This window comes from Gekko japonicus, unplaced genomic scaffold (genome assembly GCF_001447785.1).
Source record: "Gekko japonicus isolate JY-2015 unplaced genomic scaffold, Gekko_japonicus_V1.1 scaffold2088, whole genome shotgun sequence".
Taxonomy (NCBI): Eukaryota; Metazoa; Chordata; class Lepidosauria; order Squamata; family Gekkonidae; genus Gekko; species Gekko japonicus.
In genome coordinates, this window is record NW_015162542.1 from 267,250 (window position 1) to 279,920 (window position 12,671).

Below are 12,671 nucleotides of genomic sequence, written 5' to 3' on the forward strand. Positions count from 1 at the left end.
GTCTGTCTTCAGGTTTACGTCTCCTCCTCCCTCCCCGCAGCCTCTACCTAGGGAAAGGGCAGTCTCTCCCTGCAGTGGGAACCAAAGCAGCTGACATCATTCTCCTCTCCCCTGCATGATCCACACAACTACCCTATGAGGTACGTTAAGGTTGAAAGTGTGTGAATGGTCCATAATCCCCCAGGCAGCTTTTAAAACATGAACCTGGGACCTGCACACCATCCTCTGAAGCGCTCTCAGGTACTTATCTGTGGCAGTAACGGGGTGACTGCTGGCACCTTTTCCTATCATTTTTTGCCTTGTGGTATTCTACTTGTGGTGTGATCTGTCTTTTTTGTGGTGTGGCATGATTGTGTTATTGGGTTTGTTTCTTTTGAAGGGGAAGTGATGTGTTGTGAGTGAGGACATATTTTACCTCAGAATACACCAGGTCCCATATGCAACTGACAGTCCCAAATGTCTTGCGGGGCGGGGGGGGGTTGAGGTGCGGAATGAAGTCCAGTCAGCTTCCATATGCAAATGACCTTGAAACGCTGGTCCAATCAGAGAAGAGTGGCCTAGGTTGCAGTGGGTGGGAGAGAACTCAGGCAACACAGCCAGTGGATAGAGACACCTTGTGACTGACACATCACGGAGCCAACTGATTTTGGAGTGCATAGAACGTTGTGGGACCACTACTCAATTACATATAAGGAGAGATATATTCAGCTGTCTGGAATTTTCCAGGACACCAGTGAGTGGGTCTTGAAAAATCCCAGAAATATTTGGGATTAACTGAAAGTATTTGAAGCCACCTTTTGAAGGCTCTCAGGACTGCGTCCCCCCCCCCCCCACACGCGTCTGTCTCCCCAGGCTTGGTACTGGCTTGCCAGGTTTATTTGTATTAGATTATGCTCTTTTAAATTGTTTTTTTTTATTTTGCAAATGTGTGGTCTTTGTTTAAGTTTTTGTTTCATATCAGGTTTGCTTTCTGTGGTGATTTCTTGGACTTGACATTGCTTTAAATTTTCAGGTTGTACAATGTCTTAGTTCTGATTTTTACACTTGGTAGACTTGCAACAGGTTTTCTGTTAGGTAGGGCTTGGGCAATTCTTGGGTTCTACATGGGTACAGATTCTTGGGTTTGACATTGCTGTAGATTCTCAAGTTGTACATTGGCTGGATTCTCTGATTACACATTCGCTAGGCTTGCAACAAAAGAAAATGAACAGTCGGTTTTTACACCCTGCTTTTCTCTTCCCGAAGGAGACTCAAAGTGGCCTTCAATCCCCTTCCCTTCCTCTCACCACAATAGGCATCTTGTGAGGGAGGTGGAGCTGAGAGTTCTGAGAACCACGAGTGGCCCAAGGTCACCCAGTAAGCTTCATGTGGAGGAGCACAGAATAAAAGCTGATTCTCCAGATAAAGAGTCCACTGCTCTTTATCTTTTGGCTCCGTGATATCCAGATACAAGAAATACCAATTTTGTTTTGAGCTGCACATCCCTATTCCTGAACTGATGAGTGCTACCAAACGGAAAGCCAATCCTTTTTGCACATTTAGAGTGTGCCAAGCCTGCTCTTTCCCACCCCACAGATCAGGAAAGAAAATAAGTGATGACATCCTAAAGTGCAGAGGTATGCCATAAGTTTTGGCACAGCAGCATACAGGCCATATTCACAACAGGATCCCGCAGCCTGAACACCTGATGCAACCCGGCATCTTGGAGAAGGCATTTGAGGGAGATGCAATAAGAATTCAAGCCTAACAAGGACAGTTCAAGAGAGGCTGAATAGTATCACTACTGGAATGAAAGTCTATCACTGCCATGGTGCAGTTGGGATTGATCAGGAACCAAGGCCAGACTTGCTTACACAACAACCAGAGGAAGAACAGGCTTTCGTCATCAGGGCACCAAAATGATTTGCCTCCCTCTTCAGGTCCTGCAGATGCAAGGCCCATGACCAACTGCTTAGGTACCAACGCCTCATGATTAGGCTGTACTTGGACTCGGTGGTCCATGTGGAAGTAGGGATTTGGCAGAGACACAGTGTAATTCTAAAGAGCAGGCATGACTAGAAGCTCCAGAAGTCAAACAGGGCCTCGGCTACTGAGGCCTTTTCTAGAGCAATGGCCAAAGTTTAGCTATGCACGGAGGATTCCTAACAACACGGACAAAAGCCAACTGCCTTATGCTTCTGACAAAGACAAACCAAATCAGGTTCTCTTCTATTCCCAAGGAACAGTTTTTTAAAAAACGAGAACCCACGTGCCATAGACACTCAGAACTAGAAGAAAACATCAGTGCAAGGAAAACGAAGGATGTTGCCCCTCTCTCTGGATGAAATAGGAAAACCTCAACTAAATTGAGAGGAAAATAATTGGCTAATGAGCTCACTGGTAACAGGTCCCTCCAGGATGTTACTCTCACAGAAGAGAACTGAGCAGGGAAGGGCTCATCCACCCCCTCAGATGTTGCCCAGTTAGAGCAACAGGGGCGGAGGAGGGGAAAAGATGACCACCAGGTTCCTGGCTAAAACTTTCGATGGTTTCTGGAGTTTGCTCTGCGCAAGCACAGAATCCATGGGTGGGAATGCAGCGGCCCTAATGCAAAATTGTCAGGCAGACTATTCCAGAAGATCAACAGTATGCATTCTAATGATGGGAAGTAAACTTCTATTGTAATTAAGGGGATACTGCAAGACCTAGCCACCTAGACGTACAGATCGAACAGGCTGTTATGAAGTGTTCCTTTATATTAGAAAGATTGTTAAAATCTCCTACCTTTTGCTGTTCCTGGGTGGAAGTGGAGACTTTCTGACACTCTTACACAGTTAGCTCTGAAAGTTAACCTGGTGTCCGTTTTCTTGACTCTCTCTCTGAGGGGGAAACAAAGATTTGTCAAAGGGATTAGTAATAAACTCTCACAGCAGCATGATGCTAGTATATTACGCTCCAGGGTAGCATGATGCCAAGGCCAGAACAGAAAGTACATGGGCATCAGCTTTGGTATATGAATGTCACTTGCAACTATAATCAGACCACTGCTTAAGACGTCAGCGGCATCTACGTGCTATGGAGCACCTCCTTTGCAAATACTATTTGTAGTGAGTTCAGACGAAGATCCTTCCTCTCATACCTTTAGGGAGAGAAGTATGTGCAAAGCCAAGTCAGACCTCCAGAAGCTATACAAAGGCCCCGGTCACACGGGCCGGATATCGCGGGGGGGAGGCGTGGCTAATTGCCCCGGAGGAAACTAACGCGTGGCTGCCCCAGCACACGTCCTGGTCGAGGTCCTGTGGGTCGGGGGAAATGCCAATCAGACGGGTATCCTGCAGCGCGGCACAGAAGCCGCGCCACGTGATCGCACTAGCAAACGCTCTTTGTGCGCATGCGCTGTTGGGCGGTTGCGCAACCTGCGGAGATGAACAGCGGCGGGCGCTGGATGCCACATAAGTCCACCGGGAATGTAATCAGACGGCCGCCGTTGGCCCGCGGTTTCAGGAAACTAGTACCTCGTAGATACTAGTTTTTAACTCCGCACCTTCGGCGGGGAGGCACGGGTTCACCACGGGAGCACTGCGCTTCCCAGATGTTGGGATGCGATCGCGCCTGGAAAATCTGCGGGGCTCCCATGCCTCTCCCGCGGCAACTTTGCTGTGTGACCGGGGCCATAATGGCACAGATGCAAGGTTGATTAAGAAGCCTGACTTTTGATTTTCAAAAAGACCTTTCCTTAAGGGAAGTGTGGGGTCTACTGTGGGATAACAGGTCAAAATTATGCTTCTTCTAAGAGAGCCTTTGTTTCACCATGCAAGTGCCTATTCAAAGGGAATCAAAAACACCCTCGGACTGTTCACCCACACAAAGCCACCCTGTTTTACCTTACCTTACCCTACAAGTGGGGAAGGAAGAAGCCTGCCTGGTTTTGACAATGCCGCTGAAGCCATTCCAGCCGAGTGGCCTTTATGCAAACTTTGGCATTAGAAGAAGCCTTCGGATGGTTGCTTGTCCATCCTAATCAGTCACAGGAACCTCCACCTACCCAAGAAGCCATCAGAGGGTGCTTCTTAATTACTTCTCCTGGATACTGAACACCTGTGGCTGCTGCTATCTTAAATGCTCAGTCCTGGGATAAGGGAGAGTTATTAAGGGGCCCCAAGGCTCTTTCAGCTCCATTTGATCTCATTTGTTGAATGAGTGTAAACAGAAACCAATGGTGGCTAGCCTAGGAAAATTTCTCTTAAAAAACTGGAATAAGGAAGACAACTAATAAGCAACAGTACAACCGCTGAACCTCTGTGTCTCCCAGATCCTAGCCCACAACACTATGCCACGCCAGCTTCCGCTACAAATGGTGTCGCAGAGGAATAACTCCAGTGACAGACTGAACACCGCTGAAATAAGAACTCTCCCCCAGAAGCAGCAGTGAGAGTGAGAACCCTGGGGAGAGTCCGTCAACAGGGAGACTTTGCCTCCAAAAAGACTAGGTTTAGAGGTGCAGGTCTATCGTTGACAGGGAAAAACAGAAGCAACCAAGGAGCATCAAACCACTGCTGATATTTCCAAAGGCCACCATGGAGTCAAGAGGAGGGGCGAACTGCTCAGGCTTGCCTCCAAAAAGTGTTCTCTGCTGACTGGTTTCTGAATTCCCCACGGAAATGGCAATAACAAGCCTTGCCTCTGCTTGAAAAAAACACCTGTGCTGAAAAACCCCTTAGGATTAGCAAGTGGGCCGGGAGTCGAGATCAACAAAGAATCAGTTCTTCTGACCCTGGAACTGAGGCAGTGTTCACGGAGCAAATGGTAAAATAAAGCTCAGTAGGCCTTAAGCATAATTTGTTTGTTGTCTCAGGAGCCAGGAGTTTCCACCCACTTCAGCAACTCTCCAAAACTACAGGGACTGAAAAGGCCCAAACAATCCCAAGAAAAAGGCACGATACCCTCCTGATACATAACGCCTTTCACAAAGAGCCACTGAGAATTTGCAAGGCTCTGTTAACCCATACCTCCAAGGACTTCATCTGAGGGAAACCAGGAAAGGGTTCCATCAGTCGGGCATAGCTAAGCCTTTAGAAGAACTTCCCATCAGATCACATCTCCATGCTTCTGGTCCAAACGGAGTGAAGCCAGCAAGGGGGAGGGATTTCTTCTGTCCAGCAGTGTCTGCCAGGCCACACCTTGAGAGAAGCCAGGGAACGAGAGGTATGCCTTCAGGCAGGCAGGCAGGTAGGCAGGCAGGCAGGCAGGCAGGCAGGCAGGCAGGCAGGCTGCAGCCAAAGCCTTAGAAAAGAGCCAATCTGCACTGGAGGCTCTGTCAGGCAACGCCCCCAGGTTTCTCCCCTCAAAGCTGACAAAGCCAAGGAGGGGGAATGTGCCTTTATTCCGGATGATGCGCAAATGAAGCCTTTGAAAAGAGCCACTGAATCCAAGGCTCTGTCACGCCACACCCGGCCAGGGAGGGTGAAGGTGCCTTTGTTCAAGCTGGTGTGCAGGCAAGGCCTCTGAAAAAGAGCGCTTTTAGATCCCGTTCTATCAGATCATGTCTTCAGGGAAAACTGGTGAGAGAAAGAGCAGGCACCTCTAGGGTGTGACCCTCCAGGCAGGTAAGGCACAGAGGACGGGCACTGATCAGCCCCACTTTGAAGCCACAGTCAGTACAATCCAGGGAAGGCCCCTTTTGAGCCATAACAACCAAGTGGAAAGACAGAAACTTTTCTTCTTCAAACGTAGTTTATTTCTCACTGGAATGAATACTGACCACAAAAACCTTTTGACAGAAACAGGTCTTTTGATAGAAATAAGTCTCAATTGATACTTGGGCCAGAGAGGGTGAGACAGTCACCTTAACAGAGCTAGCTCCCCCCCCCCCCCCCCCTTGGTCTGCCATTAGTCAAAAAAAAAAGTGTGTGTGTGTGGGGGGTGGCGATACACATCTGAGGGTTGTTTTCCTTCAGGGCCCTCCCCACTCCAAGGATCTCCGCTATTATGTTGGCCTGCTGCGGGATGCTGAGGAGAGTCTGGCTGGTGTACTGACCGCCTAGCACACCAGCAGACACAGCCCACCAGGCCTCCTGGAGGTGGCAGCAGGCTGGGCCTTGCAGTTCTTGAGATTAATAATCCTCAGGGACTTCAACATCCATGCTGATGTAGCTGCCTCTAGTCAGGCCATGGATCTGGTGTCCTCCATGGCAGATCCAACTAGTTTTCAGAATGCTCTGTGGGATCCAATGCCTCCCTGAGGTTCATTGGATGCGCTAAGAGGACTGGAATACCCATTTCTCTGAAGACATCAATGAAATTGCTTTGACACCCTCTTCACGCCCACCCCAAACTAGCCCCATGGTACAACGTAGAGTTCAGGGGGATGAAGCGTGAACGTAGATGGCTAAACCGAGTTTGGCGATGGTCTCACAATGAAGTTGCCAGAGCATCTTATAGATAGTTTATGAAAAAAATATGAGATGGTGGGGAAATCTGCTAAAAGGGAATTTTTTACAGACTCCATCACACCCACTAGCTCTTGCCCAGCACAATTATTTAGGATAATTAGGTCCTTAACCTCTCTTACAGAGAGAATTCAAAGGACTAGAAATTTGGCCATTAGCTGGGAGGCTTTTGCGAGCTTTTTTGCGGATAAAGTCTTGTCACTTTGTCGCGACCTAACAGCCGACAGTGATACAGTATGTGAATTGGAGGTCCCTTGGCTTCAGCCAGCTCCCCTGGGATACTGGGTGCTGTTAAGACAACCACTTGCCTCTTAGACATGTGTCCATCATGGCTGGTGAAAGCCAGTGGTGATGGAATATGGGGGCCCCTGGAGAACATTATCAATCTGCCCCTTAGTACAGGGGTCTATCTGGGGGGGGGGATTAAAAGAGGCAGTGGTAACACCGCTCTTAAAGAAATCATCACTGGATCCTTCAGCTCCTGCCAATTACCACCCAGTCTTGAATCTTTAGTTTCTGGGTAAGGTAAGCATGGTGGCGGAACAGCTACAGTCTCCTGGAGGACACATTGGCTTCTGCCCTGGCCACGGGATGGATACGGAGCTGGTTGCCCTCATGGACAATCTCCATAGGCAGCTGGATCAAGGCGGGTCAGCAGCACTGCTGTTATTGTTAGATCTGACAGCAGCGTTCGACACGGTAGACCACAGCCTGTTGATCCACTGACTCGCCAATGTAGGAATTTGTGGGGTGACCATTCCAAATTATGTCTAGGCTTTTTGTACATCTAAGGGTGCTCACACCATTTTTTTTGTCACCATGAAGCTCTTAAAGATGCAGGCTTGGATCTAACTGTCAGCAGAAAACATGGGTGGATGCAGATTTCCCCCCACATCCTCTTCCCCTTGGCAGTTCCTTTCAACTCCTGAAGGAATGATTCCTGGAAGTGCAGGACCCACAGGGACAAAAAGATGCAGCTCAGGGTGACCACCCTGAAGATGGAGAATGGAACAAAGCTGGGAGACAGGGAAAATCCACACATCCTGTGCTGACGGCAGGTCAGATCCTGACTAAGAGCATCAAATCCATGGGTTTTAAATACATAACAAGATCAATTTTTACACTAAAAGAAATCAAGAAGATTCATTTTAGATTTCCAATAGACATATTACTGCTAAATGCACAAGCAATACTGAGTATATTTTGTAAGTTAATACCTACTTGTCTGACTGCGGCTTTCCTTTCTTCTTACTTATTACAGGCAAACTCCTTTTCTCTCCTGAGATCTAGACAACAAAAGAGCATGTCAGGAACCTTCTGCTAAGGCCAAAATAGCAGTCCTGACACCAAGTTGCACATGCATGAGAAACAGTTGCCTATTCAGAACAATACAAACTGTCCTCCTAAAGCAGAAATGGTTACATACTTAATAAATTTTCAAGTGCCTTTCTCCTGAATTATTAATGGCAGGTTACAAGATCAAACACAGAATACATAAAGATAGACGCAACAAACCGTTACAGAAATAAGTAATGCTTTTAGGAGAAGACTTCTCAGATTCGGTGTTCGGCAGCATCATATGACTTAGAGCCCAGCTGCAACATGCCTTAATCCTGTTAAACTATTTTACGTTTGATATTTTATAAATTTGCATTATACTCATTTCTTTTATATTTTATTGATCCAGTATACTTATAACCTCAGTTATGGTTTCCTGTAACTTTTATATATGCCTCATTAAAAAAAAGGTTCGACAGGATTACTGTTGCTTAAAATGTAACAGAGATGTAACAAAAAATTGCAAACGACACAGAGGCCACTCGGCTTCAAGTCACAGACGGCCAAGGGGTAGCTTGTTGGTCGCACCCGGCTTCCGAGACCATTTTCGACTGACATCTGCTCCAATTCATACCATCCAGCACAAGAGCGATATAGAAGAAGTTCATGCAGTGTTCCGGGCTTCAGCAGCAGTATGGCTTCTCACCAAAATGCAGGCGAGGAACAGCACTACGCAGGTTAAAAAGAGCCTCACACGCCTCTTGCAAACGGGCACACACTTCAAGCGCTCCAAAAGCCCACCCTCTGAACACACACCAACATTCCAAAAGCCCATGGGAAATATTTGCACTCCATGTGCCTGCTGCATCATGGTCATTGCCCAGCTCCTGTATTAAGTGCCCCCCCTGTACCTACTACAAGAGAGCCAGCGTGGTGTAGTGGTTAAGAGCAACATACTCTAATTTGGAGAACCGGGTTCAGTTCTGCACTCCTCCACTTGAAGCCAGCTGGGCGATCTTGAGTCAGTCACAGGTCTTTCAGAGCTCTCTCAGCCCCACCCCCCCAAATAATAAGTCTAGCTCACCATCTAGCGTTGCATAATAGTGAGCTAGAACTTCAGGCTGCCAGACAATCTTAGGATCGCCTGGCTATACATACATAATGCCATGCAATAGTTATTAATTATTAGAAGACTACATTTGTCATCCCTTCTTTGTGAACAGGGAAGCAGACTGATAGATGTTTCCATTGCTAAAGGTAAAATTAAAGTCTCTTAAATTCAATGTAGTACCATAGCTTGTCATATAGGTTGCGTACCTATTAAGTAACATGTTGTGGAGCCCTATGTCATGAAAATAAATACCTGATCAAGTAGCGTACAGTGTTCTGGGTGCTGCTGCATAGCACAGCTTTTCCTTCTCCAGTCTGCCATACCATTGTGCTCAGAATGTGTTGTATCAAAGCCGTCCATGGCACAGCATTTTGTGTTTACTGCACTATTACGAAAGAAACACACAACATTCTCACTCGTGTTACGCCTCCGATTTGAAATGCAAAGAAACCACTATCTGCTTTCCCAAAGACCATTTCTTTTCATTACACTTTTCTAAACAGACCATGTTTCTGAATCATCTGCAGATACAGGATAAACACGGAGTGGTCAACAGGCCTTGATATAACTTTTTTTTACCCAGTCAAAGGTAGACATGGGTTTTACCAACTCATCGTTAAGTGCAGGAAGTTACATAAGGGAGAAATTACTCCCTAAGGTGGATCTGAGGGGAGAGTCTGTGGCTCCGTGCTGGAGCATCTGCGTTGTATGCAGAAGGGTCCAGGCTCAATCCCCAGCATCTCCAGTTACATGGAGCACACAGTAGGTGACCTGAAAGATTTCTGCCTGCAACATTGGAGAGCTGCCGGAAACAGACAATAATAATGAATGGCAGCCCTGAAGTCACGCTGAAGACATCAGAGGACAAGCAGAAAGGTAACTAAAGGAGCAGGCATCCTAGGTAAAAATTGGGCACTCTGTCACTCTTAACGACTTGCAACGCTGCGGAAGGATATTCTCCATAGCCATTTCTTTGTACATTCTACACTCCCTGTTTGAGAAAGTTCTAAATGTTGCCTTCTAGATTAACAGACTGAGTGAACTATTCTAAGCCCATCAGAGGAACCCATCATGAATACATGCATCGAAATAGTGATAAATCCATGGATTTTTCTAGAAAAACAATACCTACTTGGCAACAGGACATTTTCCATTATGTTTCTTATGGACCGCTGTGTGCTGTATTATTTCTGGAAGGAAAAATGAAGTATGAATAAACAAAGCATATTGATGAGATTAACTTCTAAACCAACTAGAAAGTTACAGATTCTGTGGGAAGGGAACGGCGTTCTGTGTGCCTCAGCATTTAGTCATGCCAGGCACATGACCACAAAGAAATATTCAGACAGTGCTGGCTCTTCGGCTTGGAAACTGAGATGAGCACCGCCCCATAGGGTTGGATTAGACTGGCTTTCGAGCAAGGGAAACATTTACCTAACTAGGATTTATTCAGTACATTTGACAGTTCTGCAGCGATCCAAAAGATAAGTCATGCCATTCAATGGGACACTTTAATTAATTAGCTTTGCACTGCGTTCTTTTATCCCAAACCATAACCATTCTGAATCACTGATTATCTATAAAACATACATGAAGCGGCCTTTGACTTGGTCAGCACATTGGTCTAAGAATTTTTCTTCAACCCAGCTATTCAGGGGAACATGAAGATGTTCAGCTTCCTTTTCCAAGTGACATGATGACATTCTTGTTTAGATTTTTATGAATTGTAATTTATGGTTATATATATTTTAGCTGATTGATTGCAGGCTGCTTGGACCCCTAGGTTAGGGGTCCTACACAAGAGCACTGCAGTTTCATCAATATTTATTCACACTGGTTAACTAATGCCAAACTGCCTTGACATTCTTTGTAAAGTATTGCGGTGGGACCAGGCAAAAATGGAAAGGAAGGGAACGGAGACGTAGAAGAGCTCGGTCCCCTTCCAGCCTGCGCCCCATCCCGAAGGTAGTAGGTAGTGGGGCTAGGATTATTGACCCCTCTCCAAAATAGGTGTTGTGCAATGCCAGGTCCATAAATAACAAGACCACAGTCCTTCATGACTTTCTGTTAGAACAGGACACGGACCTGGCATGCGTGACCAAGACCTGGGTGCGAGATGGGGAGACTGTAGCTCTCTTCCAGTTAGCTCCTCCTGGGTTCTTGGTCCTTCACCAATCCCGGACTGGGGGGGGGGGGGTAGCTTTATTCATTCAGGAGAATTACACCTTCAGGGCGCTTCTGCAGCTAAAGCTCACGGGCACAGAGTGTGCCGGCTTTGTGTGGGAAGCCGGGGAGAGTTTGGCTGTTTGGCTGGTGTACCATCCGCCCAACGCACCAGCAAATAGCCTGCCATCCCTGCTGGATGCCGTATCAGGCTGGGCACCGGAGCATCCTAGACTGTTAGTCCATGCCGATGACGTGACCTCCACGCAGGCAATGGATTTGGTGTTGTCCACGGCAGCGCTAAGACTCTCCCAATATGTTATGGCTCCCACTCACCAAGCGGGGCACACACTCGATCTGATCTTCGCAGCGGGGGTCACAGTGGACCGAATTACTGCTACGGCGGTCCCACGGTCAGACCACCATGCCCGGAAGGCATGCGTGAATGTGCCACCCCAACTCTGTTTAGGCGTTGAGCGTATTTTAGCTTGCCTGCGGAGCCAAATGGACCCTATGCAGTTCCAAATGGCTCTGTGGGATCCAATGCTCTCTGGATGAGTTTGTCAAGGACTCTCTGGATGAGTTTGTCAAGGACTGGCAAAAACTTGAAACTCGAGGCTCCATGCGCATCTTCTGGTCAAGTTCTAGATTATTTAAGTCCACTCAGCCTAGAGGAGGCTGACAAATTACTCTCAGCAGTTCACCCGACCACTTGCAGCCTTGATCCGTGCCCATCATGGCTAATTAAAGCTGGCCGTGAGGGGTTACAAGGTGCACTAAGGGAGATCATCAACAAGTCCCTTGCTGAGGGACTGTTCCCTAGTGCACTAAAGCAGGCAGTGGTCCACCCTCTCCTAAAAAACCCCATCCTTGGATCCGGCTGAATTAGCTAATTACCGGCTGGTATCCAATTTGCCTTATTTGGGCAAACTGAGAGGGCGGTGGCGATTCAGCTGCAAGGTTTTTTGGATGAGAACTCCGCATTAGACCCCTTCCAGTCTGGTTTCCAACCAGGCCACAGGACAGAGACGGTCCTGGTTGCCCTCACAGATGATCTCTGCAGGCATCTGGATCCAGGCGGTACAGCAGTGTTGTTGTTGTTAGACCTGCCGGCAGCGTTGGACATGGTTGACCATTGACTACTAACCCACCACCTCTCTGACACCAGGATTCAGGGGTTTGCCTTGCAGTGGCTCTCCTCGTTCCTTCAGGGTCAGGGGAAAAGGGTGGTTGTTGGGGAACAGCTATCCGGAAGGCACCCACTAACTTGCAGGGTGCCCCAAGGAGTGGTGCTTTCCCCAATGTTATTCAATATCTATATGCGTCCCCTTGCACAGATTGTCCTGAGTCACAGACTGGGTTGTCACCAATATGCGGCTGACACCCAGCTCTACCTGTTGTTGGATGACCAGTAAGACCCTAGTCCGGGAGATCTGGACCTGGCGCTGAAACCTGTGGCTGGTTGGCTTAGGGTGAGTCAACTGAAATTGAATCTGACGAAGATGGAGGTCCTGTGCCTGAGTCAGTGGGCCAAGGTTAGGGATCCCACTCCCAACCTTCGATGGGGCACTGTTGGTGCCAGCGCCAGAGGTTAGGAGCTTGGGAGTGCTCTTAGATGCCTCCTTAACGATGGAGGCCCAGGTAGCAGCCACTGCAAAGCCTGCCTTTTACCATCTGCGGCTGATCAGGCA

General features: G+C 47.7%; 1 protein-coding gene across 1 annotated transcript in view; it reads right to left on the reverse strand.

Annotated features, from left to right (window-relative positions):
- Nucleotides 1–12,671, reverse strand: part of ZCCHC2 (zinc finger, CCHC domain containing 2) — a gene marked incomplete at its 5' end in the record, with an annotated part of 50,721 nt that overhangs the window by 14,546 nt on the left and 23,504 nt on the right. The window contains 4 exons of the mRNA XM_015406327.1: nt 2,764–2,858; nt 7,650–7,714; nt 9,070–9,202; nt 9,950–10,007. Coding sequence (XP_015261813.1) covers nt 2,764–2,858; nt 7,650–7,714; nt 9,070–9,202; nt 9,950–10,007 — 351 coding nt within the window. The remainder of the gene's footprint in view (nt 1–2,763; nt 2,859–7,649; nt 7,715–9,069; nt 9,203–9,949; nt 10,008–12,671) is intronic.